A 24,274-nucleotide genomic window follows, 5' to 3' on the forward strand; every position below is an offset into this window, starting at 1 on the left:
TAGAAGGGGCAGCTCAAACAAACCTTTCCGCTGCTGCCATTCTGGATTGCAGAAGAATAGGATGCAGGAAAAGAAAGTTTAAAGGTTCACTGTGGAAATTTTGTGGCGAATTGCAACCGTGCACTGCTCACCCCTACCTTTCAAAGCACACAGAGAAGCTATGGTGGCTGACACAGGACAAAGTCCGTTTAGGGCTACTGTAGACACATGACAGCTAGTGTGGAGATAGAAATGGCTCATTCTAAGGTAATAAAAACATAACGGTTCATTATGTAAGGTCTTCATACACCACTGAAAACATAGTTATATATATTATATTGCATTTCTGTTAATAGATCCTCATAAATATTACACAATGCACCTTTAACATTCACTTCATCAATAAAAACAAAAATCGAAAGTCATTGTTGCTTATGTTTTAACTAAATCATTGAAGGTCAGCAGCTATTACATTGGTTAAAGTGAGATTAAATGTATAAAGTAAGATTAAATGCATAAAAAATCTGTTATATTTAATTATTGGAGGTCTGTGTGGTATTCTGAATTTGCATTACACTGATTGTATTCATTTGGAGGAATATGCTATCTGTTTTGAGCAAGTAAAAAGTAACTTGCGTTACTTATTTGAAAAAGTAGCGCAGTTATTTTGTTGTAAATTTAAAAGCAATGTGTGTGTGTCCCTTTAGTTACTGGGGGAAGAAGTAAGTTAATCTGATTGTGTAACTTGCGTTACCCCCAGTACTACACTGCGGTCAATGCTTTCAGTTAAAACATTTCAGTTCAGACGAAGACTTGTTTAGGGGAATATGTTTTGACTATGGTTTTGACTGACTAGCACAGCTGGAGTCCGCATAGTGTTTCCCAACGTTAGTGGGTGTGCTTTCAAGACAACCAATCGCGATCGTTTCTGTCATCGCGACGCAACCGTCTTGAGTTCACCAAAAATCCCTTCAAGGATAGCATGCTGGCTAATATTGAGGGGGTGCTGCAAAGGCTGGACCTCGAAATAGCTTCTAAAACTATACAAAACAACCCAGTAGCAAAGGATGAAGAGCGTGACATAATGTGAAGAGTCGCCAGTGTAACAATCAAACAAGCAAAAATCTTTTAACATGGCTAACGTTACTCGAGACACACGACAATACCGACGAGCTGCTATCAAGCAAGAGCAGGACGACGACTCTGACGCAGAGGAACCGACTATTTCGTTAAAGAAACCTGACGGACGAGAGTCCCAGATCATCCACAGCGGTCATTTTATGGTGTCTTCCCCTCATACGGATCACCCCCCGAAGAAAGGCTACGACTTCGACACTGTAAACAAACAAACCTGCCAGACGTATCATTTTGGAAAGACTAGCACGTCGCATCTCTCTATTGATGCCTCGCTGACAAAGCTCTTTGAGTGCATGACCCTTGCATACAGGTGGGTTAGTGAACAAAAGAGCGATGTACTAACGTTACCTGTTTGGGCGTAGGCTTTTGTCTGCCACAGTAACTTAAATGTTATATCATCTTTCTTATAAAGACATTAGCGCATTGCTAGCTGGGCCAAAATCTTGTTGATAAACTGGTACAGCTTGGCATTTATTTCCCCCAGTCAGTCACCAGTGTAGCCTAAGGTGTTTGGTTTAGCAAGCTATTTGACAGCCGAGAAGTACTATTTTTGTTGTTGTTGCTGTTGTTAGGCACAAATACAATAGTATAAGTCTATTTATGGTTCACTTTTTGTACTTTAAGCTTGGATTAATAGCATTGACCTTAGTCATGATCATAATTGATGAACCTGTTTATAAAATTAGACGTCACTTTTGTCAGGAAGTGTTGAACATTTCCCCCTTCCAATCTTAGCAACCAACCACACGATAGCATTAGTATTAGGAATAACTCGCATGTGAAGAGTGGCTAAAAACAAAAGTCAGTCATGTGATTTCATTGTCGGATCTGGTTATTTATTCAGAAATGCACTATAAATTCATATAAGCGAGCATTTACTTGAATACATATCTTTGATGAATACAATCAGTCAATACAGTCAGTAATTTCCCCCCCCCCTTTCTTTTTTGAAAGAAATTAATACTTTTATTCAGCAAGGGTGTGTTTAATTGGGGGGAAAGTATAGTAAATATTTATATTGTTAGAAAAAAATTATATTTTGAACAAATATTGTTCTTTTTAATTTTTTATCCATCAATGAATCCTAATAAATATATTAAAGGATTAGTTCACGTCAAAATGAAAATGCATTTTTCATTTACTCACCCCCATGCCATCCAAGATGTTCATGTCTTTCTTTCTTCAGTGGAAAAGAAAAAAAAAAATTCTGAGGAAAACATTTAGGATTTTTTTTCTCATAATGGACTTCAATGGAAGGTCCAAATCAAGGCAGTTTCAAAGGCTTCAGTGGCTCTGATCCCAGACGAGGAATAGGGTCTTAGCGAAACCATCCGCCCCTATTCCTCATCTGGGATCAGAGCCTCTGAAACCCTTCCTTTGAAACTGCCTTGATCATTGTCCATTATGTGGAGAAAAATCCTGGAATGTTTTCCTCAAAAATGTAATTTCTTTTCGACCGAAGAAAGAAAGACATGAACATCTTTGATGAGTAAATTATCAGGAAATTTCCATTCTGAAGTGAACTAATCCTTTAAGGCAGCACAACTGTTTCTAAAATTGACAATAACTCATCATATTAGAATGATTTCTGAAGGATCATGTGACACTGAAGACTAGAGGAATGGCTGATGAAAATTCTGCTTTGCATCACAGAAATAAATTATATTTTAAAGTATATTCAATAGAAAACCATTATTTTAAATTGTAATAATATTTTACAATATTACAGTTTTCTTCTGTATTTTTGATCAAATAAATGCAGGCTTGATGAGCCATAAGAGTTTTATATACATATATAATCTCAAAATTTGATAAAATTCCCTTGTAATTTCTAATGAACAAATAAAAGAACAACAGAAGGAAGAGTAAATGATGACAGAATTTTCATTTTTAGGTGGCACATAATATGGACACACACACTCCGTGCAGAATATGCAAAAGGTCAATTTAACAAAATAATAAGGATCATAAAAATGGCATTTTAGTACTGAATAAGCTGTTTCCCATAAGATGTTTACAGTACACAAGACCCAAAAAAACTCAAATGTTCAAAAGTTTACATTTGCTTCATATGCATTAAATACATAAACGTAACACTTAAAACACATTAAACACACTGCTGCTTTCTACTAAAGATTCTTCAATTTTTCTCATAAAAATTGTGCAAGTATGTGAAAACATGTTCTTTGTGACTTTTTCTAATGTTTTGTTTTGATGAATTTGCTGAAGTATCATTTACAGATTTTAGCTTTGGGAAATAAGCTAAAAAAAATCTATATGCTACATAGAACAATTATGATGAGTTATATGGATAAAATGTGAAACCATTTTGATACCACTTACTATGTAAGTATGATTCATCTGCCATCTTTTTTCTTTCACATTAAAAAGCCCTCAATAGATTATAATCTCACAACCAGTGGTTTAACTGTGCTATCAATTTTAACTTTCTTTCTTTCGTTTGTTGTGGGGTTTTCGTGTTATGTGGACAATGCATGTGTCTGTTGTGCCATTGAATTTAGTATGATAGCTAAACAGTTCCTCTAGAAATCCTCAGAAATGCTTCTGTCCCTTTTTTTCAGCATTTGTGTTGGTGATTGTTGTTTTATTACCAAGCAACTTCATCTCAATCCAACATCAAACTCTTGTTTTCATTCAGTTTTGCGTTCACTGGCATCCTTTCAAGTCAAAGTGTCATATTTAAATTGAGACCTAAATTCTTTGGTTTTCTTATTTTTGGCTTCCTACATACTCAAATGTCGCAATTCAGACCCAAATTTCACAATTTTGTTGCACCTTGCAGTAATCACATGACCCTGCTATCTTATTCAGATCTTGCTCTTGTGTAGTTTTGTCTGAATTAAGTTGCGTAGTACGGACTACCATGCCAGGTTTTTTCCCTTCTTTGGTTGTATAACAACACAGTTCTTAAATCAAATTCATGATCAAATTCATAATTGTTGATATTTAATTTTTATTGTAATCATATGATTATTAATGATTTGATTAATATACATTTTTTTTTAAGAAAAAAAGGATTTAATGCCATATACACTGCCCAGCCAAAAATAAAAATAAAAGTCACTACTTGGATTTAAATAAAATGAGTATCTGACTGAATCATTATTGCAGTGAGTATTGTGTTTCTAGCTTGTATGTTTGGCAACAGTTCTTCTAACCCTAACTAATGGAGTGTGTAGCTTTTCATTTCTTAAACAACCATGTAGGAAGACCATATTCCAGGATGACAATGTCCAGATTCATCAGCTCAAACTGTGAAAGAATGAAGAATCATTTTCACACATGAATCGGCTCTTCTGAGTCCAGACCTTTAACTAACTGAAAGTCTGTGCTGTGCTGGAGGAGACTTTACACAGTGCTGGACTCTTGCATTATCAAATTGTCAATACATCAACATTTATTTCCATGAAGACGTGCATCAAATTTAGCTTAAGATCTTGTATTGACAAGCCATGGCCATGATGTGTCTTCCTACAACGTTGTTTAAGAAATAAAAAAACACACTCCATCAATTTGGATTAGAAGAACTGTTGCCAAACAAATACCATGCAAGAAACACATTCACTGTAATAACTATCTGATCATAGAATAATAAGCCTATTTGAATCTAGTCAGCAACTTTTTTTAGTCGGGCAGTGTAATGCTAACCATCCAAAACCAGTGGAGCTCTTGAGTTCCTTATTTACTTCATTGCCGAATCAAGACATTGATTAAACAATTTCAGATTGGCAGCATGGAAAACAAAATGATTATTGTGCTTGTGAATTAGGGCTGCAGCTATCGATTCTTTTTGTAATCGATTAATCTACCACTTAATCGATCGATTAATCGATTAATCGGATAATAATTACTTTTTCTTTATTAAAGAGCAATAAGAGACACTAAGACGCGTATCTTAAAATTAACATCTAATTTGTCTTCTTTTTAGAAAAATTAAGTTTTATTGCTGAAATTGCATACATTAATAACTGTGAAACTAAACAATTTTAATGCATACAATTGCCATATTATATTAAATAAAAATCTATTTCAAATTACTTTAAAAAGGTAAACATAGTTCAATCTAAAACTAAACCTACAACCAATAAATCTAAATAGTAGTAATATAAATAACAATAATGCCAATATAAATAATATAAATATTCTATAAATTCTATATAATATAAATATTCTAATATTCTATAAATATTCTATAAATAATATTAATAACTAAACATTGTATTTATGTTGTGCAACTTAACTTTCATGTATCAGCTTCAGCTCAGGCATGACATACGCATTTACTGTCTTATTTACTCCTTTACTGAAGCAAAATGTATTGGACAGGTTAACTTGGAGCAAGAGATGTGCGGATCAGCTCTATCGTCACCGAATCAGCTGTTAGAAACAAACCATCCACCAGCACCCGATAGTCACAACTTCAAATCCTCCGTGTTAAGCGCGATGCTATCGTCACATATTAGCTACACTGAAGTAGGTTGCTAAACAAAACAAAAAAATATATTTTGGCAAAATTACATTTACATAAACCAGGGTCGACAACCTATACATCACACGGAGGAATAACCGCTAGAACGTGATCAAACGCGAGATATGTTTAATTCAGATAAAGTACATCACACATGCTGATCTTTTGAGCTAATCATTCATCATTGTAACACAGCTTGTTTTAAGTTAGTAGCTATAAATATGATTAAAGTGTGATATTTAAATTACACAAATCAATGAAAGCACGCAGCTCTGAGGTCTGAAAGCACGCGCGCGCGCGCGTTACAGCTTGTTCTGATATTTGTTGCGCCTAGTATTGAGAACATCTAATGGTGCATTTCGAAGATATTATCAAGTAGGATATATAAAGTCTCATTAAAGATTTCACACACATCACAATGACGGTGATCCATGTGCAAAGCTGCAAACTCCATCGCGTTCATGTGTTTGGAGTTGCTCGTATCTCCTCAGCTGACGCGTGTACTGCCGCAAATGAAACTTAAATGTTCAGCGTCGCATCCTGAAGCTCAACACACAGTTGTCTTCATTTAAAAACAGCGATATTAAATGATATTACCAGTGCTGCTGCCCGCCCGCTCTCTCTCTCTCGCATTGCGGTCTTTGGATCTCGACATGAGCTGAAAACGAAAGTTAAAGAACGACACGCATTCATTGCGTTTTAGCGTGATATGAGAGTTCCGCGTCTTTATTAAAATCAACATATTAACGATTTCTCTCATCCACCTGCAATGTTTGGGATGTTTATGCACCTGAACTGCGGATATAACCGCAATCCGCTCATACTCCGAGTCCTTACACAAAAAATGTCTTTCTGCAATATCTGTGTGTAGTTAAATGGACTAAGCGAAGCGTCGAGGCAGATGATTTTGCCTCGAGGATTTTTTTGATTCGATTAACTCGAGTTACTCGATGAATCGTTGCAGCCCTATTGTGAATACATTATGCATAGAAAGAAGGCTAAACAGCCATTATTGTATTTGTTCATTTATGTTTCAAATAATTCTGCAGCTTTGACTTTAGAGCAAGTTATTTCAATGTTTTAGACAAGTAGTAGAATGAAACCTTTTGCCTGTACAGCCATATTCCAAAGTTATCTGTTGGTCTAATAAGGAATAATTGACAACAGATCATCGAATTATTTAAAATTACTGCGTGGTGGTAGTATGACCACAATGCGGTCATCTCATGAGGATTATCTTTAAGTTTACTCCAGCTGCAAGTGTTTTTTTAACCAGATTAGTCATATTTGAGTGATTATGTAATGGCTTATGTGGCACAAATTTAACACAAGAAATGAAACTATACAATAGACCTAAACCAAGCCCTTGGCGAGATCAAAAACTTTTCTGATCTTGACAACGCATATCGTCAGAAATGTCTGATTTTTAGTGTTCCATTATTTTGAGATTAGAAGTGATATTTGCACAGAAATGTTATTTTAACAAAAGTTATTTTGTAAAATTTATATTTATAAATACTTTTTAGTACAGTACATTTGATTTACAGTAGTATTTTTTTGTCATTTTGTTTTATAGTCATTTTTTGCTTTCATCCCACCAACAATCTGCTGAGTGTTTTTTAATTTTTTTTACAACAAGCAAACTTAGGGCTATATTCTAATCATTCGCCAATTTCAGCCATTTAAGTTTGGATTGTGGATTTTCAAGTCTATTCTCAAAAAGGGGGGTCGAAGTTAAGGATATTACCACAGTATTTTTTTTAGTATATAACACCAATAATGGTCACACTTAATGTTATGTGGCCTTAATCATTTCTCACAATTTACTTGCATACATACATTTTTGTGCATTGTATAATAGTTAAACAGTAAATTCATAGTTTTTTCATAGGTGTTTTATAGGGATTTTTATCTTAGTACAACTTAGTAAAGGCCCCCTAATAATACAAAATATCACTGTAGGTTGACAGTTCTAGTCCAGTGTGAATAGTGGAGTATGTCATGTCATGATCTGATAGCCCTAACAAACACATATTTGTTCTGTGTCCATAAGTGGAAGGCTGGTGTCACCAAAATGGAAGAACTTCAAAGGCCTCAAGCTGCTGTGGAGGGACAAGATTCGCCTCAACAATGCTATTTGGAGAGCCTGGTATATGCAATGTAAGATTAACAATGAACCATTCATACTGTCTAGAAATGAACACAGGAGTTTTATTAATTTCTGTCTGCAATGCCTGTCTTTCCTGTAGATGTAGAGAAGAGACAGAACCCTGTTTGCCATTTTGTCACACCTTTGGATGGCAATATGGATTCAGGAGTACATCGACCAACAGAGGTGAGCTTGTTTGGAGTGTCATTTGACTACAGATATTTTTGATCTGAAGGCCTAAAAACCATCATACATGTTTTCCCTGTTACACTGTGTAACTTTTTTAGTTTATTCTTAGCTAAAAACACTTAGTTCTTTCAAAAATACATGTGCTCATTAATGTATATTTATTTCTTTCAAGTAATAAAGTATTCTCGTAAGTTTATAATATGCCATTGAAAATACATACGGGTCAGGGGTTCGAATGCCGGTCGCCATGTTGCTCCTCCATCTTGAAAGTACATTAGCCAAAGAGGGACATACCCATAAATTCAAGCTTCGCCTTTCGCGTTTTAACACTCGATGGCACCGTGTCGAATGTGAAGAGGAGGATTGCCATGTTAATCTTGGACTAAATCAGCCACCGTAGGAGTTAAAACAAAATCAGAATTGAGAGGAACAGAAACTATTATTCACTGGATGGTCATATACCTTTACACCGCTAGATGGGGGAAAATCTCACACAGTGTAGCTTTAAGAATTTGCACCGTTCATTTCTTGAGTTTGATCACTTTCTCTTGGTACCGTGTTGTTCTGTTTCCTAGGCTATAGCAACAGAAGGCAAGTACTGGAAAAGGAGAATTGAAATCGTCATCAGGGAATATCATAAATGGAGAACATATTTCAAGAAAAGGGTATGATTATTTTCCCCTTACACTGAACTTATTTACAGTACTATGTAACTCCAATGTTATTTATAAATGTCTTATATTTAGAACAGGATTGCACCAATTAATATGATTTTGAAAAGCTCTCACAAATTTGAATTTATAGTTACAGAAGCACAAGGATGAAGACCTGTCCAGCCTTCTCAAGGTAATTTCTAGAATGTTCTCCACTGTTGCTAATAAAGCATTGCTAGTAATTTTGCATCAAAGTAAAAAGTGTGTACATGCATGCCGTTATTGCAGTTGTTTTCTGTTACTTGTTACACAAACTTTGTTGTTCATCTGAAATCAAGCACTGCCTGTCTTAGTCACATCAGATTTTAATAGTCCATGCATTTTAGAGTTTTTGCAAATGCTGTTTTTTAGTGTAACTAATCTCGGTTCAAAAGCGGCAAATACATTTTTGTTGCAAACTTTTGAAAAACAGTATTTTACATGCATTTAGTTTTTTTATATAGAGAAACATACAATTATGGATATTTTATAACACCAGCGATTCATCTAAACAACAATGCAAATGTTCAGAATTAGTAAAGAAACCGCAAGGTTATATGCAAATACACACAAAATAATGTCAAAATGCCGGTCTTTGGTGAGTATTTATGTAAACAGTCAGTTCTGCTTTAAGTGAACGTAAACAGTTGAGAAAGAAAACGCATGTGTAACGGTATAATCGGTCCGTATGTGAGGTCTTAAAGTGACAGCAGCCTAATACACCTGCTGCCAAATGAGATAATATTAAAAATATCTCTGTTGCAGATTTTCTCCATGGTATCAATGTCAATATTGTGGCCAGTGAAAATGCTGAGTGGCTACTTACTTTGGAAAACCATTAGCCACAGTGGAGGCTGAGCAATTAGGTTAAGCCCTGCATGTGATTAAGCGAGCCTAGATGCCAGCCGAACTTAGCCCCGCCCACAAAATTTGCAGTTGGGAAGTTCGGTCTGGACTTGATCCGTAGGGGAGCAACTATGCTCGAACCAGAGCTGTTTGGACCAATCAAATGGTCAGGGCGGGCTTTATACGATGATGGACAGATGATCAACAGTAACATAATCATCCACGTCACCAAAGAGCGTTTGGGTTGAATTTGTTTGCAACACCAGCAAAGATCGTTAACACTCATCTTCATCTTCTACTTCTTCTTGCGTGCGTGCAGTTGAGTTACGACAATTATACATAATAATTGTCATAATCACACCCCAATGGAGCATTATCAGACTCATATTATGTCTAGAATCTGATTATGATGACGTCAGGCTATGACTAAGGGGTTCAGCTGGCAAAAATATTTTAGAAACCCCTGGTTTAACCTTTAGACGAAAGTGCTTTTAAAGATCCCAAGAAACATAAAGTCAGTTGTGTCCTAACTTTTGACTGTTAGTGCATGCTAATACACATTCTTGATGCTTGCATTTTACTCTGCATGAACCCTGAGTGTGTCTGTTGACCTGGCCTGCTTGTTGCATTTTGACCTCCCAAAGGGTGCGGAGGAACAGTTTTCGCTCTTTGGGGAAGTGTGTCCAGACACCTACCGTGTCCTCTTCTGCCAGGATGAGGATGTCAGTGTGGGAGGTCGTCGTAGGTCCCGCAGGAGTAGTGATTCACCTGTTCCAATGGAGATGGACTCCCTTTTTGACATGGACGTGCTCATGTCTGAATTCTCAGACACACTCTTTTCCACACTGGCCTCTCATCAACCTGTTGCATGGCCCAATCCAAGGGAGATTGGTGAGAAATGACAGCCACGTCTAATTTGTTAACACATTTATTCTTGTGTAAGATGAACTGGTTCTAAGCCCCCTTTCTGTGGTCTTAGCCCATGCAGGAAATGCAGATATGATCCAGCCAGGCCTCATCCCACTGCAGCCCAATCTGGACTTCATGGACACATTTGAGCCTCTGCAAGGTGCGAGCACAATTCCTCTTGTTAACTTGCAGATTAACGATTGATTTGCTAATGAAGAAATGTTGTCAGTGCAGTTATGGCCTTGCATCTACTAGGGCTGGGTATTGACACAGGTGTAAATTTTTTTTTTAGGTTTCTAATATTTAAGTATTCTGACTGACTCGATTAGGTAATTTGCTGTGTTTAATGGGAGTGGGCCGAGCTAAAGGGATCTTTTGACACTTTTCTTGCTTCAGCTCTGATTGGTGGAATTTTCTGTGCAGCATCATGGTTAATGTAGTTTTTCACCACAAATTCCCCTGTTAATCACAATTATTTTAAAATGAAGTTACCAAACAGAAGCAAATACGGTAACACTTTATTTTAAGTAGTTACACGTTACTACATGTACTTTATTATAGCAATAAATAATAAATTATGGATAATTACAATTACCTAACCCTAAACCAAACCCCAATCATAACTCTATAGTAAGTACATATAGTTAATTTTACTCAGTACTTATTTGAGTGAGTACAGTGTAACTACATCACCTTTAAATAAAGTGTAACTGCAAATTCTATCGATTGACAACATCATAGCCCACAGTAAAGGTTTATGAATTATTGTTAAAAATCAGTTTTTTACTTCTGAAACCCGATTGTTGCTGTCAGTTGGAAAATCATTTTAATATTACCAGTTTAAATTAACAACATACAGACATTTAAATTGCACATAAGGCAGTTTTTATGATATTAAAAAAACTTTTGTAATGATATAAGTGAAATATAAAAATTTAAACCGTGCCTGTCTTAAATAAAAATGACAGATTTATTCAAACATAGATTAAATATTGAAGAACAGGCCAAGTAAAAATATAATAAATGGTAAATATATAATACACACATTATATTTACCAAATCCTCTCTAGAGTTTTAAATGTGATGTTCAATGACCAATAGTTAAAAGCTGTTTTATTGATGTCTTTCAGCAGTTGAAACACTGACTGAGCGATTACATGAGACATGATACATTTCAGTAAGCTGTACTGTATCTTTCAACATACATTCTGATTCATGTTTATTTCATGCTATAGCTAGTAGTTAAGAGGAAGAGATGATCGGTTCACGTGGCGCTTGAACTGAAGCACTACAGAGATCTGTCATGCCATATTATGCCAAAATGGTATTTATTGTTTGAATTTTGTCATAAATTGACTTTGTTTCATATTAATAGTAACAAAACACAAATCTTTTTGCACTTAATTTAATTAAATTACGATTAATTAAAATTAAAATTAAGAAATTAATAGTCAACCCAGTCCTATCTACTGGCAACTGGTAATATCTGATTTTGTGACTAAATGACTAATTTTGAATTCATGTATCAATCCAACAATTTTATGGAACATTCTTCATCAAAGTCATAAATCAATGAGATATTCAACGAATTTACAACAAGTTCACCAAATCTGTCTAGAGTTAACTCACTGGATCAAAAGTCTTTTTTTCCCCCCCAACTAGATTTGTTTCACACCCTGCGTCAGCCAGCTTTCCCCTCCACTTCCCCCACTGCCCCACAAGTCACCCCCTTAACCAGCAGCAGCTCCCAAACACAGGTAACAACCCTGAACACACACCTCCACCATAGATGCACAGTTGCTTCGTGTTAATTACAAAACTCTGCAGTGTCGTTGTAACCCATTAGAATCATAAAAATTAAGGCTAACACTTTAGTTTAGGGTCCAATTGTCACAATTTACTAGTTGCTTATTAGCATGCATATTACTAGGATATTGGCTGTTTATTAGTACTTATAATGCACAAATTAAAGGGATAGTTCACCCAAAAATGAAAATTAGCCCATGATTTACTCGCCCTCAAGCCATCCTAGATGTATAGGACATTCTTTTAGACAAATACAATCGGGAGTTTTATTAAAAAAATGTCCTGGCTTTTCCAAGCTTTATAATAGCAGCCCAAAATTTGAAGACCAAAAAAAGGGCATCCATCCATTATAAAAGTAATCCACATCTCAGAGGGGTTAATAAAGGCCTTCTGAAGCGACGATGAACGAAAGTCTTAAGGGTTTGGAGCAACATGAGGGTGAGTAGTTAATGACAGATTTTTCATGTTTGTGAGATCTACCCCTTCAATATATAATGTCTACCACATTTGAAAATTAAAACCCATTTTTTTTTCTTTATGGTCTGTCCCTAATGGTTAGGTTTAGTACTTGTCTTTCTTTTTAACTATGATGTGCACACAGCAAAGGCAGAAAGACTGCATTGTGCTGATATTAATATCTGTTGTTTGCTAGAATGCCTTGCTGTCATCCATGCCGCTCTCCTCAGAGCTTCCTTCTCTGCCACTGGACTACCGCCTCATCCCGTCTGCTCCAATGTCCAGCCATCTCTCCGTCGCCAGCCAGGACAATGCTAATGCTGTTGGCCCATCCTACCAACAAACATACATGCCTCTTTTCACCGAGCAAGTGACACCCTCTATCCCATCTCTCCTGCCACCACCAGCTCCACCTCTCCCTCCAGCTCCACAGCCTCTCCAGTGTGGAGGTGTTTCTTCAGGCACTACAGTCCCTCAGCCCTCCCCGAGCATCCCACCTCCAGCTGTAATAACACACTCCGCACCTTCCACAGTAACTCCCACTGATGCAGCCACTACCTTCAGTCGCAAGTCAAGCTTTGAGCTGCCTGCTGCACAATCTCCACAGCCTTCGGCATCAGCCTCCGCATCACTGAACTCACAGCCAGTCAACTTTGCCTTGCCCAAATCCATTCTGCCCCCTGTTTCTAGCAAAAAGGCCAGACACCCACAGAGACAGATTGTCCCGGCCAATCCACTGCCTTCTCCTCAACTCATACTCACAGGTTTGTCTCTCCTCAAAGCAGATTTTGTAACATGCTCACACACACAAAAAAGTTGTGGTTGCAAGGTCGTCTTTTGATCTAGAGATTCTGTACCCAGAAAAATCTGTCAATGGCGGGGAAAGGGTTAATATATATATATTTTTTAAAATAAATAAATAAATAAATATATATTTAATATATATTATATATATATTATAAATATAAATATATATATATATATATATATATATATATATATATATATATATATATATATATATATATATATATATATATATATATATATATATATATATTTATTTATTAGTGCCGGGACTTAGATTAAAAAAATTATTCTAATTAATTAGAGGCTTTGTAATTAATTAATCGAAATTAATCGCATTTTAATTGCATATAAATATTTGACCTGAGAACAATGAGAAGTAATTTTTCACATGTATTTTTAGTATACCATTGAATAATGACTGAATACATAAGCTTAATCAACATAATATCGTTTATTTATTTCAGTCCAGCAGACCAGCACAATGTTTGCCATTAAATGTAGCAAAAGCATATTTGTGATATTTGAGGCTCGACGTGCTGCGGTGATACGCACATTCCTTGTTGTATAGCTTGCACACAACCATGCTCTTGTCGATGCTTCCATCCTTTCGTTTTTTAAAACAAAATTTTCCATCCACGGACGGGGCCGAGCAAAGCGGTCTCATCAGCTTCTTCATTCATGTTCACTATGGTTTGTTGTTGTCGTGACTCGTGACTCGTGAGCGCTAGTTGGTGTTCCAGTATAATCGGTTCGTCGAAACTCATTCATTGAAAAACGTTCCGCGGTGCAAAAATAAGTGTGGTTAAATGTATTATTATTATTATTTTTTGCGTAATTAATTAACGCGCTAAAGTCCCGTAATTAATTAACGCGTTAAAGTCCCGGCCCTAATATATATATATATATATATATGCGCACTATGAGGTGTCATGCACACAAATACAAATCACCATCATGGTAACACACAGCACTAAAATAATGCAATAATTTAACAACATAAGGTGTAATAAAACCCTAACATATATAAATAACAACTTTTTTCAATGAAAAAGATCAAATGTAACCTGTCGCACATAATTCTGGGAATGTCATTTTTGTTTTTTCACTGTAAATTATAAGATGCCATGTACAGTTCTCTGAAGTGAGAAAGCACATTTAACTGTATTTCATTGAAAAATTACATGAAATGTCTCATTAGATCTATCAGTTTTTCACAGTGTAACTAAAGGAACTTAACATTAACCAAGGAACAGTTTTTAAACAATGCTTTACCATTTAATTTTTTTTTGCTGTATATTAAACCACTACGATGGATCCCCAAAAATCATCCAGAAAACTGATAGTAAAATCATCCAGAAAAATCAACAGCATTGCCAATGCTGAAATGTGTTCTTATCATGTACATATCCCATCATAACCCTCCCCAGGTCCCACCAGTGCTGTTATTGTTACCTCGTCCCCTCTCAACACTGATGTTGTCCCCACCACTGGTATGGTCATTGCCTCCTCCAGTATTCCTTGTGTAAGCGTTTCACCCTTCATGTCCTATCATGTTTTACAATAGGTACAGTGCTTCCGGGAAGTATTCACAGCGCTTCACTTTTTCCACATTTTGTTATGTTACGGCCTTATTTCAAAATAATTAGATTCGTTATTTTCCTCAAAATTCTACAAACAATACCCCATAATGACAACGTGAAAAAAGTGTACATAAGTATAATGTAAATGTACATAAGTATTCACAGCCTTTGCTCAATACTTAGTTGAAGCACCTTTTGCACCAATTACAGCTTTATTCAAACATAGATTAAATATTGAAGAACAGGTCTTTTTGAGTAAGATGCTAGAAGTTTGGCACACCTATTTTTGTGCAGTTTCTCTCAGTCTTCTTTGCAGGACCTCTCAAGCTCCATCAGGTTGGGTGGGAGCGTTGGTGCACCGCCATTTTCAGATCTCTCCAGAGATGTTCAATTGGTTCAAGTCTGGGCTAGGTCACTCAAGGACATTCACACAGTTGTCCCATAGCCACTCCTTTGTTATCTCGGCTGTGTGCTTAGGGTCGTTGTTCTGTTGGAAGATGAACCTTTGTCCCAGTCTGAGGTTCAGAGTGCTCTTGACTTGAGCAGGTTTTCATCAAGTGTGTTTCTTTACATTACTGCATTTATTTTTCCCTCAATCCTGACTTGTCTCTTAGTTCCTGTCGTTGAAAAACATCCCCACAGCATGATGCTGCCACCACCATGCTTTACTGTAGGGATAATGTTGGCCAGGTGATGAGCGGTGCCTGGTTTTCTCCAGACATGACGCTTGCCATTCAGGCCAAAGAGTTCAATCTTTGTTTCATCAGACCAGAGAATTTTGTTCTTCAGGTATCTTTTGGCAAACTCCAGGTGGACTGTGATGTGCCTTTTACTGAGGAGTGGCTTCTGTCTGGCCACTCTACCATACAGGCCTGATTGGTGGAGAGCTGCAGAGATGGTTGTTCTTCTCTCTCCACAGAGAAACGCTGGAGCTCTGTCAGAGGGACCATCGGGTTCTTGGTCATCCCCCTGATGGCTCAGTTTGGGCGGGTGGCCAGCTCTAGGAAGAGTCCTGGTTGTCTCAAACTTCTTCCATTTATGGATGATAGAGAGGTCACTGTGCTCATTGGGACCTTCAATGCTGCAGAAATGTTTCTGTACCCTTCCCCAGATCTGTGCCTCGATACAATCCTGTCTCGGAGGTCTACAGACAATTCCTTAGACTTCATGGCTTGGTTTGTGCTCTGAAAGGCACTGTTAACGGTTGGTCCTTATATAGACAGGTGTGTACCTTTCCAAATCATGTCCATGTCCTGAATTTACCACAGGTGGACTCCAAGCAAGTAGTAGAAACATGTCAAGGATGATCAGTGGAAGCAGGAGCACCTGAGCTCATGTTTGAGTGTCATGGCAAAGGCTGTGAATACTTAGGTACTTGTGATTTAATTTTTTAAGAAATGTATTGATTTATTTAATCTGCAAAGATTTCAAACTAAATTATTTTACATTGTCATAATGGGATATTGTTTGTATAATTGTGAAGAAAATAATTTAATCCATTTTAAAATGAGTCTTTAACATGACAAAATGTGACAAAAGTGAGGCGCTGTGAATATTTTCTGGATGCACTGTAGGCTATATAACAGGGTTGTGGTATCATTCAGAATTGATTTAAAGAAACTTTTGGTGACACTTTACAATAAGGTCTCATTTGTTAACATTTCGCAATGTTTTAACTAACATGAGCTAACAATGAGTAATACATTTGTTACAGCATTAACTCATCTTCTTTAACGTAAGTTAATAAAAATGCAGTCGTTCATGTTAGTTTAGTGCATTAATTAAAGGTCCCGTTCTTCGCGTGTTTTCGAAGCTTTGATTTTGTTTACAGTGTGCAATATAACATGAGTTCGTTTCGCGTGTAAAAAAACACAGTATTTTTCACACAATTGACTTATCTGTACAGCGCTGTTTCCTCTGTCCTAAAAACGGCCTGATGATTTCATTGTTCTATGAAGTCCCTCCTTCAGAAACACGTAACGAGTTCTGATTGGGCCAGCGCTTCCCGTGTTGTGATTGGACAGCAGCTTAGCGCACTTTGCCCGGCGCATATGCAAGCGCTGAATGCGCTCTTCTCCACGTGGGAGAGCAACAAGACCACGCCCCCTATTTTGCATGTTCTTGTGGGCGGAGGGTTAGTCAACAAACGGTTCTAGTGACGTCATTACAGCAGGAAGTGCAGGGGTGTAGTCCAAACCGGCCGTTCGCTGTAGGCTTTGAAAGGGAACTTCTGTTAAATAAAATATCTCGCTTGGCATTGAGCTTTGAGCTTTATAATTTTACAGGTATTATTTATGCTCCAAAAGCAACATTACACACTAACTAAAGTTTGAAAGATGGGATCGCGAAGAACGGGACCTTTAATGTTAACAAATAAATGTTAAAAGAAAAATAAATGTTGAAATGAGTATTAACTAAGATTAATAAATGGTGTAATGGTGTCGTCCTCAGGTCATGTTAACTAACGGAACCTTATTGTAAAGTGTTACCAAGCAGGATGCAGAACTAAAATTCAAATTTGAACAAAAGAAAATAGATTTGAAATTTAAAGAACTGTATGTAATGGCTATTAGTATTTTTTTTTAAATATATTTTACATTTATTTTAAAATGTAATGGATTCCTGTAATGTAAAAAAAAAAACCATTATCCTTCAGAAATCATTCTAATATGATGATTTGCTGAAACATATCTTATCAATGTTTTTACTGCTTCATATTTTTGTTTAAATTATGATTAAAATAAATTCTGGATTCTTTGAGAATAACAGCATGTATTTGGAATATTAATATTTTGTAACACTGAATGTCTTTACTGTAATTCATGATCAATTTAACCTAAAAAAAAAAAACAACAACCTAAAAGTTGAAATTTCTTGTTCATTTTTCTGGAGTGTGACTTCAGTTTCTTTGAATTTCAATTCACTAAATTCATCTTTCCTGTAATTCAGAATCCTGTATGTTGTGGTTCGCTCCATTTCTGATTCATGAATTGAAAATGGAGCCAGATCTTAATTTTGAATTCTGCCCGACCCAAGTAAATAATAATTCATTTTGGCCCCAAGCAATGCAAAATTGCAATTAAAAAATGGCACTGCTTTGCAGGGTTCTGCTGGTTTTCATATTCTCCCTCAGACACAGAAGTCTCCCCAACTAATCGTACCCAAAGAAGAAACCGCCACAACAGTGTCCAACAACAAGACATCAGGGCAGTCCGCCAGTACAGGTTCGAATCAGCCCAGTCACTTTCAATTTAAGCTGAAACTGCTTTGTGTTTTTGTCATTATTCGGTTTGAGATTCACTGAATTTAAGGTAATGAGCAATGTTTTTCCCCCCCTTTATCTTTAGCGCACGACGGACGGATCTCAGGTCAAGGGTCACCATTGGGGCCAGAACAGGTACCAAGCCCCCAGTCACCTCTCAGCAGCAGTGCCGGCAGGAGCAAAAATGAGTCCTGTAAGGTATGGTTCATGAGATTACACTAATGTTGATGCTATGTATCCTGCAATTCAAAAGGTTTATTTACATACATTTTCAAAGCAGAATATTTCAAATGTAAACATTTAAATAAATTATAGTACAACATTTTTCTTATATTGAAATTTTACTGCTTATATACTCAGTTCACCAAAAAGAAAGTCGTCGTTTGTGTGTGTGTGGATGAACTTACAACTCTATTAATTGGCTAATTGAGCATAATGGTCACTAATATATTGATATATTTAAATCTCTACCAATTTCTCAGTTTGTCCCTGTTTGTAATTTTTTTTGTCTTGTGCTTTGACAGAGTCGCAGAGTGACTCATATATCTGCGGAGCAGAAGAGGCGGTTCACTATAAATGTCTGCTTTAAGACATTGTGTAATCTTGTGCCGAGTCTCAAGTCTCAATCAAATGTAAATATGCAAACATCTTACTCAATCCACATTTAATTTTTTATTTTTGTACAGCAAGTAATTTGCTTGTCTGCACAACTGTAATGGGAGAAAGTATTATTATTATATATAATATATAAAATATATATAAAATTATATAGAAGCCATATGATGTTCGTTTAAAAGGTCATTATTATGTTTATTGGGTGTTCTAGAATAGGTTAACATGATTTAATGTAAAACAAAAAAACAAATTTTTTTCACATATTGTACATTGCAGCACCTCTATTCCCAGTCTGTCTGAAACACTGATTTCTAAAAAGCCCCTTCTTCCAAAAAAGCCCAGAGTGCTCTGATTGGCCAGCTAACCCAGTGCGCTTTGATTGGCCAAACACCTCATGCGTGTTTTGAAAACGTAACACTCCCTACCATAATCACAAGCTTCAGATTCCAAGACTTCCAAAGAAATTGTAAACACAAACGGTTTAAAATGGCATTGGTTTTTGCCACATCAGTTCTCGTCAGATCCTGAAAATGTGAATGGTCAAGCTGATCGATAGGAAACAACTTTTCAAGCACAACTTGAGCAGAACATTTCAGAGTGTGTATGGCTTTGAATGGGCATTTTGCTAATAAATGACATTGGCCACGACGTACACACTGCAGCTGAATTCGGTTTTGATTCGCCTTTAAGTGCTTAATCCTGTTCTGTAAACACCGTTCAGTCATTTATGGCAGTAATAACCACATTCTACTCTATTACATGAATTAACTAAATGCATTTACAAAAGTTTTACACAGTGTGTACTGAACTGAACATAGGGTGACCACCCGTCCCGCGTAGCGCGTGCGTGCACAGCGTTTGAAGCAAAATTCATGCGTCCCGCAAATTGAGACCGTGTCACGCATAATTAATGCTTGCTCAAAAAGAAGTTGGTCGCTCTATATCCTCGTGCCTCAGGCAGCCAAACCAACATTACTTGACAGTTCAGCGTGCTACTGTTGCCCCACCCACCCCTCAGTTGAACTGTTGTCAACTTTTTCATTGTTGTCATGACAGTGCACGCACGTGCATACCAGAGACACTTATAACTTTTTAGATGCGCACTTTCCTATTCGAAAAATGGAGTCTTTAGGCTCCGCAATCATCAATTAAAAAGAGAAGGAGTGGGTACAAGAAAGAATGGAAAAATTAATATTTGTGACTGAAAGGTGTTCAAAAAAGAGAGCTTTTTGTGACCTTTGCAAAACGTCTTTCTCAATCGGACATGGAGAGTAAAATACGATGTCAAACGACAGACTCACACTGCAAAAAATGCTTTTCTTTTTTTAGTATGTTTGTCTTGTTTCTTGACAAAATATAAATAAAAAAGTATCACGCAAAAGTAATTGTCTTGTTTTGGGAACAAATAACTCAAAACTAAAAGAGTTTTTTTGCTTAAATGACAAATAATCAGCCAATGGGGTAAGAAAAATAATCTTAATTCAAAAAGAAAACAAGAATAATTTTCTTACATTGGCAGATTGTTTGGCTTAATTTTGAGCTATTTTTTTTCCCAAAACAAGACAATAATTTTTACATGTCTATTAAATGTTTCTTAATGTAAGAATTTTTACATATTTAGACTTGAAACAAGACAAAAATACTAAGTAAGAATGCTTTTTTTTTTTTTTTTTTTTTTTTTTTTGCAGTGCAGACTTTACTAACATGGAAGTTCACCATCCTTCCTCCCCTTCTCGTTCCGTGAACTGGAGTTAACTTTACTTTTAGTTTAACTTAACACTTTTTTTTAATCATCCTATAATTTTATATTATAATTGATTTAAAGTGAATAAATTGTAATGAAAAATAAGTAAAGTAAATTAGCTAAAGTAAATCGTTAGTGAAAGTGCATCTGTCAATTCATTGAATGTTCAAAATATTATGTTAAAAATACACATTGGTTGGCCTATTCATGAGCATACATCAGCAATTAGCCTACACATGATTAGGGGAATAGGGCATTATTAATATACCATGTAAGGTGCTATGTGCTAGAAATGGGTAAACCTCTATCTGCCCGTGGGGTGGGGCACCGCCGCGCCAGGCAGTGTCCCACATTGTCCCTCAGAAACATACCCTTTGTCCCCCCTTGGGCTTATTAGCAGGTGGTCACCCTAACTGAACAGCTAGTTGATGTATGATAAGTGAGATACATCTCTGAGGTCCTGTTTACTTCTGGTATTAAGATGAGTTTTGATCAATCGGATCACAAGTAGACGAGGGAGACAAATTCCCGTTTACACCTATTTTAATCTATCTCTTTTGTCCACTTTCAACCACTTCTGTGCTGATTTCTTTGAGGAGAGGTTCTATGGGAGGGTAAATGTATGGGCTTTTTTCAGATCTTTCGATCTACTGGACAAAATAAGATCACAGAATTTACATTTGAACACACCTGGAGACAGCGGAAAAACACGGAGAGCAGCAGTTTTCATTTCTGCTCTGACAGACGTGAGACCAGCTGAACGCTGTGAGTGTGTGTCAGAAATCAGGAATTGTTAGAGAACATTGTGCTTTGTTCAACTTCTAATCAAACTTCTTAGGACTCCAGCCAAAGTTTAAATCCGGTCTGGCTAGTGCACTTCCCATAATATTGCCGCGTTAGGTCAGAAGGTGGGGAGGAGGGTGTCTTTTGTGGCTGTTTGATCACATTCTACACTACGAAAGCAATCCTGTCTGTGTTTTTGACCACCTCTGGAAGTGGTCGAAAGTGGACAAGCTCAAAAGGTTTTAAACCTTGTTGACAGCTGTATTTAGCGTCGTCCACGTGTGATCCGAACGACTAAAACACCTGGTGTAAACGGCCTAATGCACTTTAAAATACGAGCCAAGCTTAAATGACAACCTCAAAAACCCTTCTAATACACAACGCCTCCGTAGACCGTGCATAAGTTAAAATTGCTGAACACAGCGAGTCTAGCAGTTTCAGCAGTGGGTTGTTCACTACACATTCTTGGAACGATAATTTTGGGGACTTTACTCCCACATTTAACTGCGGTTGTCACTTTTGAAACGTAGGCATTTTGACATACACATGCAGAAGTAATCTGCAGAAGTTCCGGGTCTGGAACAGGGTTCTCTGTTAGATGGAATCAGGATGGAAAGCTTTGTGACTGCAGATCTTAATCTGCATGCACAAACAGACACATTGCACACTTAAGCAAAAGGAATACATTAAAAAGCATCATATGACCTCTTTAATATTGAACAGTAATGTCATTTACAGTTTAATTTTGGCCCTTAAACAACATCAACTCCCCATTTCTGGGTTTTCAGATCAGTAATGCTGCAACACTTCAGAAGACAGTTGATTACATTGGCAAACTACAACTAGAGCGACAACAGATACAGGAAGAGACCAAGAGATTACGGGAGGAGATTGAGGAGCTTAATACATCTATAAGGTAAGTTTATTGTGATCAAGTGTTCATTAAACATGAATATTGGGAACCAATTTCTTTTTACTATTTGGAAGTATTACATTTGGAAAAACTGCTGCTTCATAGCCAGGCTATTTTGATGTACAGATAAATGTGAAAGGGAGCACAATACATACATTTGCATGTAAAACTGCTTATTCTCTGTATAAGATGCCCACTATTTATTGCAGCTTGTGCCAGGAGCAGCTTCCTGATACAGGGGTTCCTGTCACACGCCATCGCTTTGACCACATGAAGGAGAAGTTTGAGGACTATGTAAAGAGCAGAACTCTTCAGAACTGGAAATTCTGGATAGTATCCTTAAGCCTGAAAAGATTGAACGGGATAGTCAAAATGTTTGAACTGAATTGGACTCCTCCACAGGTTTATTATTTTCTTTAATTCTCCTCTTTCAGTTTAGCGTCATTATTCAACCTCTGTTTGAGTCCTTCAATGGGACAGTGTCTACCACCAACAACACAGAGCTGTGTGAAACCACCATGCAGTGGCTGGATCGTTACTGTTCCCTCCCTGTCCTCCGACCTAGTAAGTTCAGCGCTCCGTTTTATTGAACCGTCATCAACTGAAAATTGGACAGTAAAAGTCTCACGTAGTCAAACCTTTAGGCTGAAGGCAGAAGGTCTGGACTCCATTGTCTGACATACATGTCAAGCAACCAATCATAGTTAGTTTTGTTCTTTTATTCATTCCAAGCTGGCAAAACGACTCACTTTTTTGTAATTCCCTGTCTTTATGAAGTCATACACCTCTTCTTCTTGGTGTCACATTCACATTTGAAAAGCTTGAAATCCTGTTCTAGTAGCGCCCAAAAATAAATGAGACTTTGAAACAGGGCATATGTCAGCAGGAATTATCTATACGATATGAAACGATGATAGAAATATTAGGGATGCACCGGTTGACCGGCCAAAAATCGGAACAGATTTTTTTTTTCTGCCGATTTTTCCGGAAGTGCGCCCGCTTGCGCAATCCACATCCACTTATTGCAATCATTCGCGAACATGTCACTTGTGTGGAAGTATTTTGCAATATGCGAGCAGGACTGGAAATGCAGAGCTACCTGTCTGAAGCACAGATACCAAGAAGCGAACAGCCGTTGGTGTACTGGCACACGAATAAGAGCCGCTTTCCTGCACTCGCTGAAGTTGCGGGAGCTTACCTCTCTGCGCCGTGCACAAGCGTAGATAGTGAGCGCTTGTTCAGCTCAGCTTTTTACGTGTTGGAAGAGAAACGAAACAGACTAACTTAACTTGTGAGAGAGCCGAAATGCTTTTGTTTGTAAAGAAGAACATCCATGCGCTTTTGAAGTGAAATACTATCAGTTAAGGATGATCATTTTTATTTAATTTTTTTACCTTACCTTAATTACATTGACTTAATTTGATGTAGCATCTTTGTTTTTTCGTTGCACTACACTTTCGATTTAACATTTTTGGAACAATGTATTTATATACTTTTTTTTAACTATTTAATTATTTATTTTAATTTAACTGGTAAAGACTAGTGATCGACCGATATATCGGATTCCCGATATTTTTCCCGATTTTTAAGCATTTTTTCATAATCGGGTATCGGTTTTGTAATATCGGATTTCCCGATAAATGGCGCCATCTTGTGGACGTTTTGAGAATTGCATACAAGCGCACCATTAACGGACTGTCTGAGGGGAGATGAGTCAACAACGGTGTTTAAAGGTAAAATAACCTGCATCCCTTAATTAATAAACTTTGTTTGACATAACATTAATGCACAATTGAGATATGCACAAATAAGATGTTATGAGATGATATTATATAGTTTAATCTTGGCACTGTAGAGATTGACAGAGTCATCAGGTAATCCGTTATGTCACAATAAAGACGTAACTTCACATGAA

General features: G+C 36.8%; 1 protein-coding gene across 1 annotated transcript in view; it reads left to right on the plus strand.

The window, feature by feature from the left end:
• Nucleotides 1-912: 912 nt before the first annotated feature.
• mlxip (MLX interacting protein) overlaps nt 913-24,274 on the plus strand; it is a 28,896-nt gene continuing 5,534 nt past the window's right edge. The window contains exons 1-16 of the mRNA XM_067437700.1: nt 913-1,426; nt 7,659-7,765; nt 7,855-7,940; nt 8,519-8,608; nt 8,748-8,789; nt 10,126-10,372; nt 10,461-10,550; nt 12,053-12,147; nt 12,849-13,416; nt 14,890-14,984; nt 18,146-18,266; nt 18,390-18,502; nt 18,829-18,936; nt 22,235-22,362; nt 22,569-22,692; nt 22,794-22,923. Coding sequence (XP_067293801.1) covers nt 1,113-1,426; nt 7,659-7,765; nt 7,855-7,940; nt 8,519-8,608; nt 8,748-8,789; nt 10,126-10,372; nt 10,461-10,550; nt 12,053-12,147; nt 12,849-13,416; nt 14,890-14,984; nt 18,146-18,266; nt 18,390-18,502; nt 18,829-18,936; nt 22,235-22,362; nt 22,569-22,692; nt 22,794-22,923 — 2,458 coding nt within the window. The 5' untranslated portion in view covers nt 913-1,112. The remainder of the gene's footprint in view (nt 1,427-7,658; nt 7,766-7,854; nt 7,941-8,518; nt 8,609-8,747; nt 8,790-10,125; nt 10,373-10,460; nt 10,551-12,052; nt 12,148-12,848; nt 13,417-14,889; nt 14,985-18,145; nt 18,267-18,389; nt 18,503-18,828; nt 18,937-22,234; nt 22,363-22,568; nt 22,693-22,793; nt 22,924-24,274) is intronic.

Source organism: Pseudorasbora parva, chromosome 3 (assembly GCF_024679245.1).
Source record: "Pseudorasbora parva isolate DD20220531a chromosome 3, ASM2467924v1, whole genome shotgun sequence".
NCBI lineage: Eukaryota > Metazoa > Chordata > Actinopteri > Cypriniformes > Gobionidae > Pseudorasbora > Pseudorasbora parva.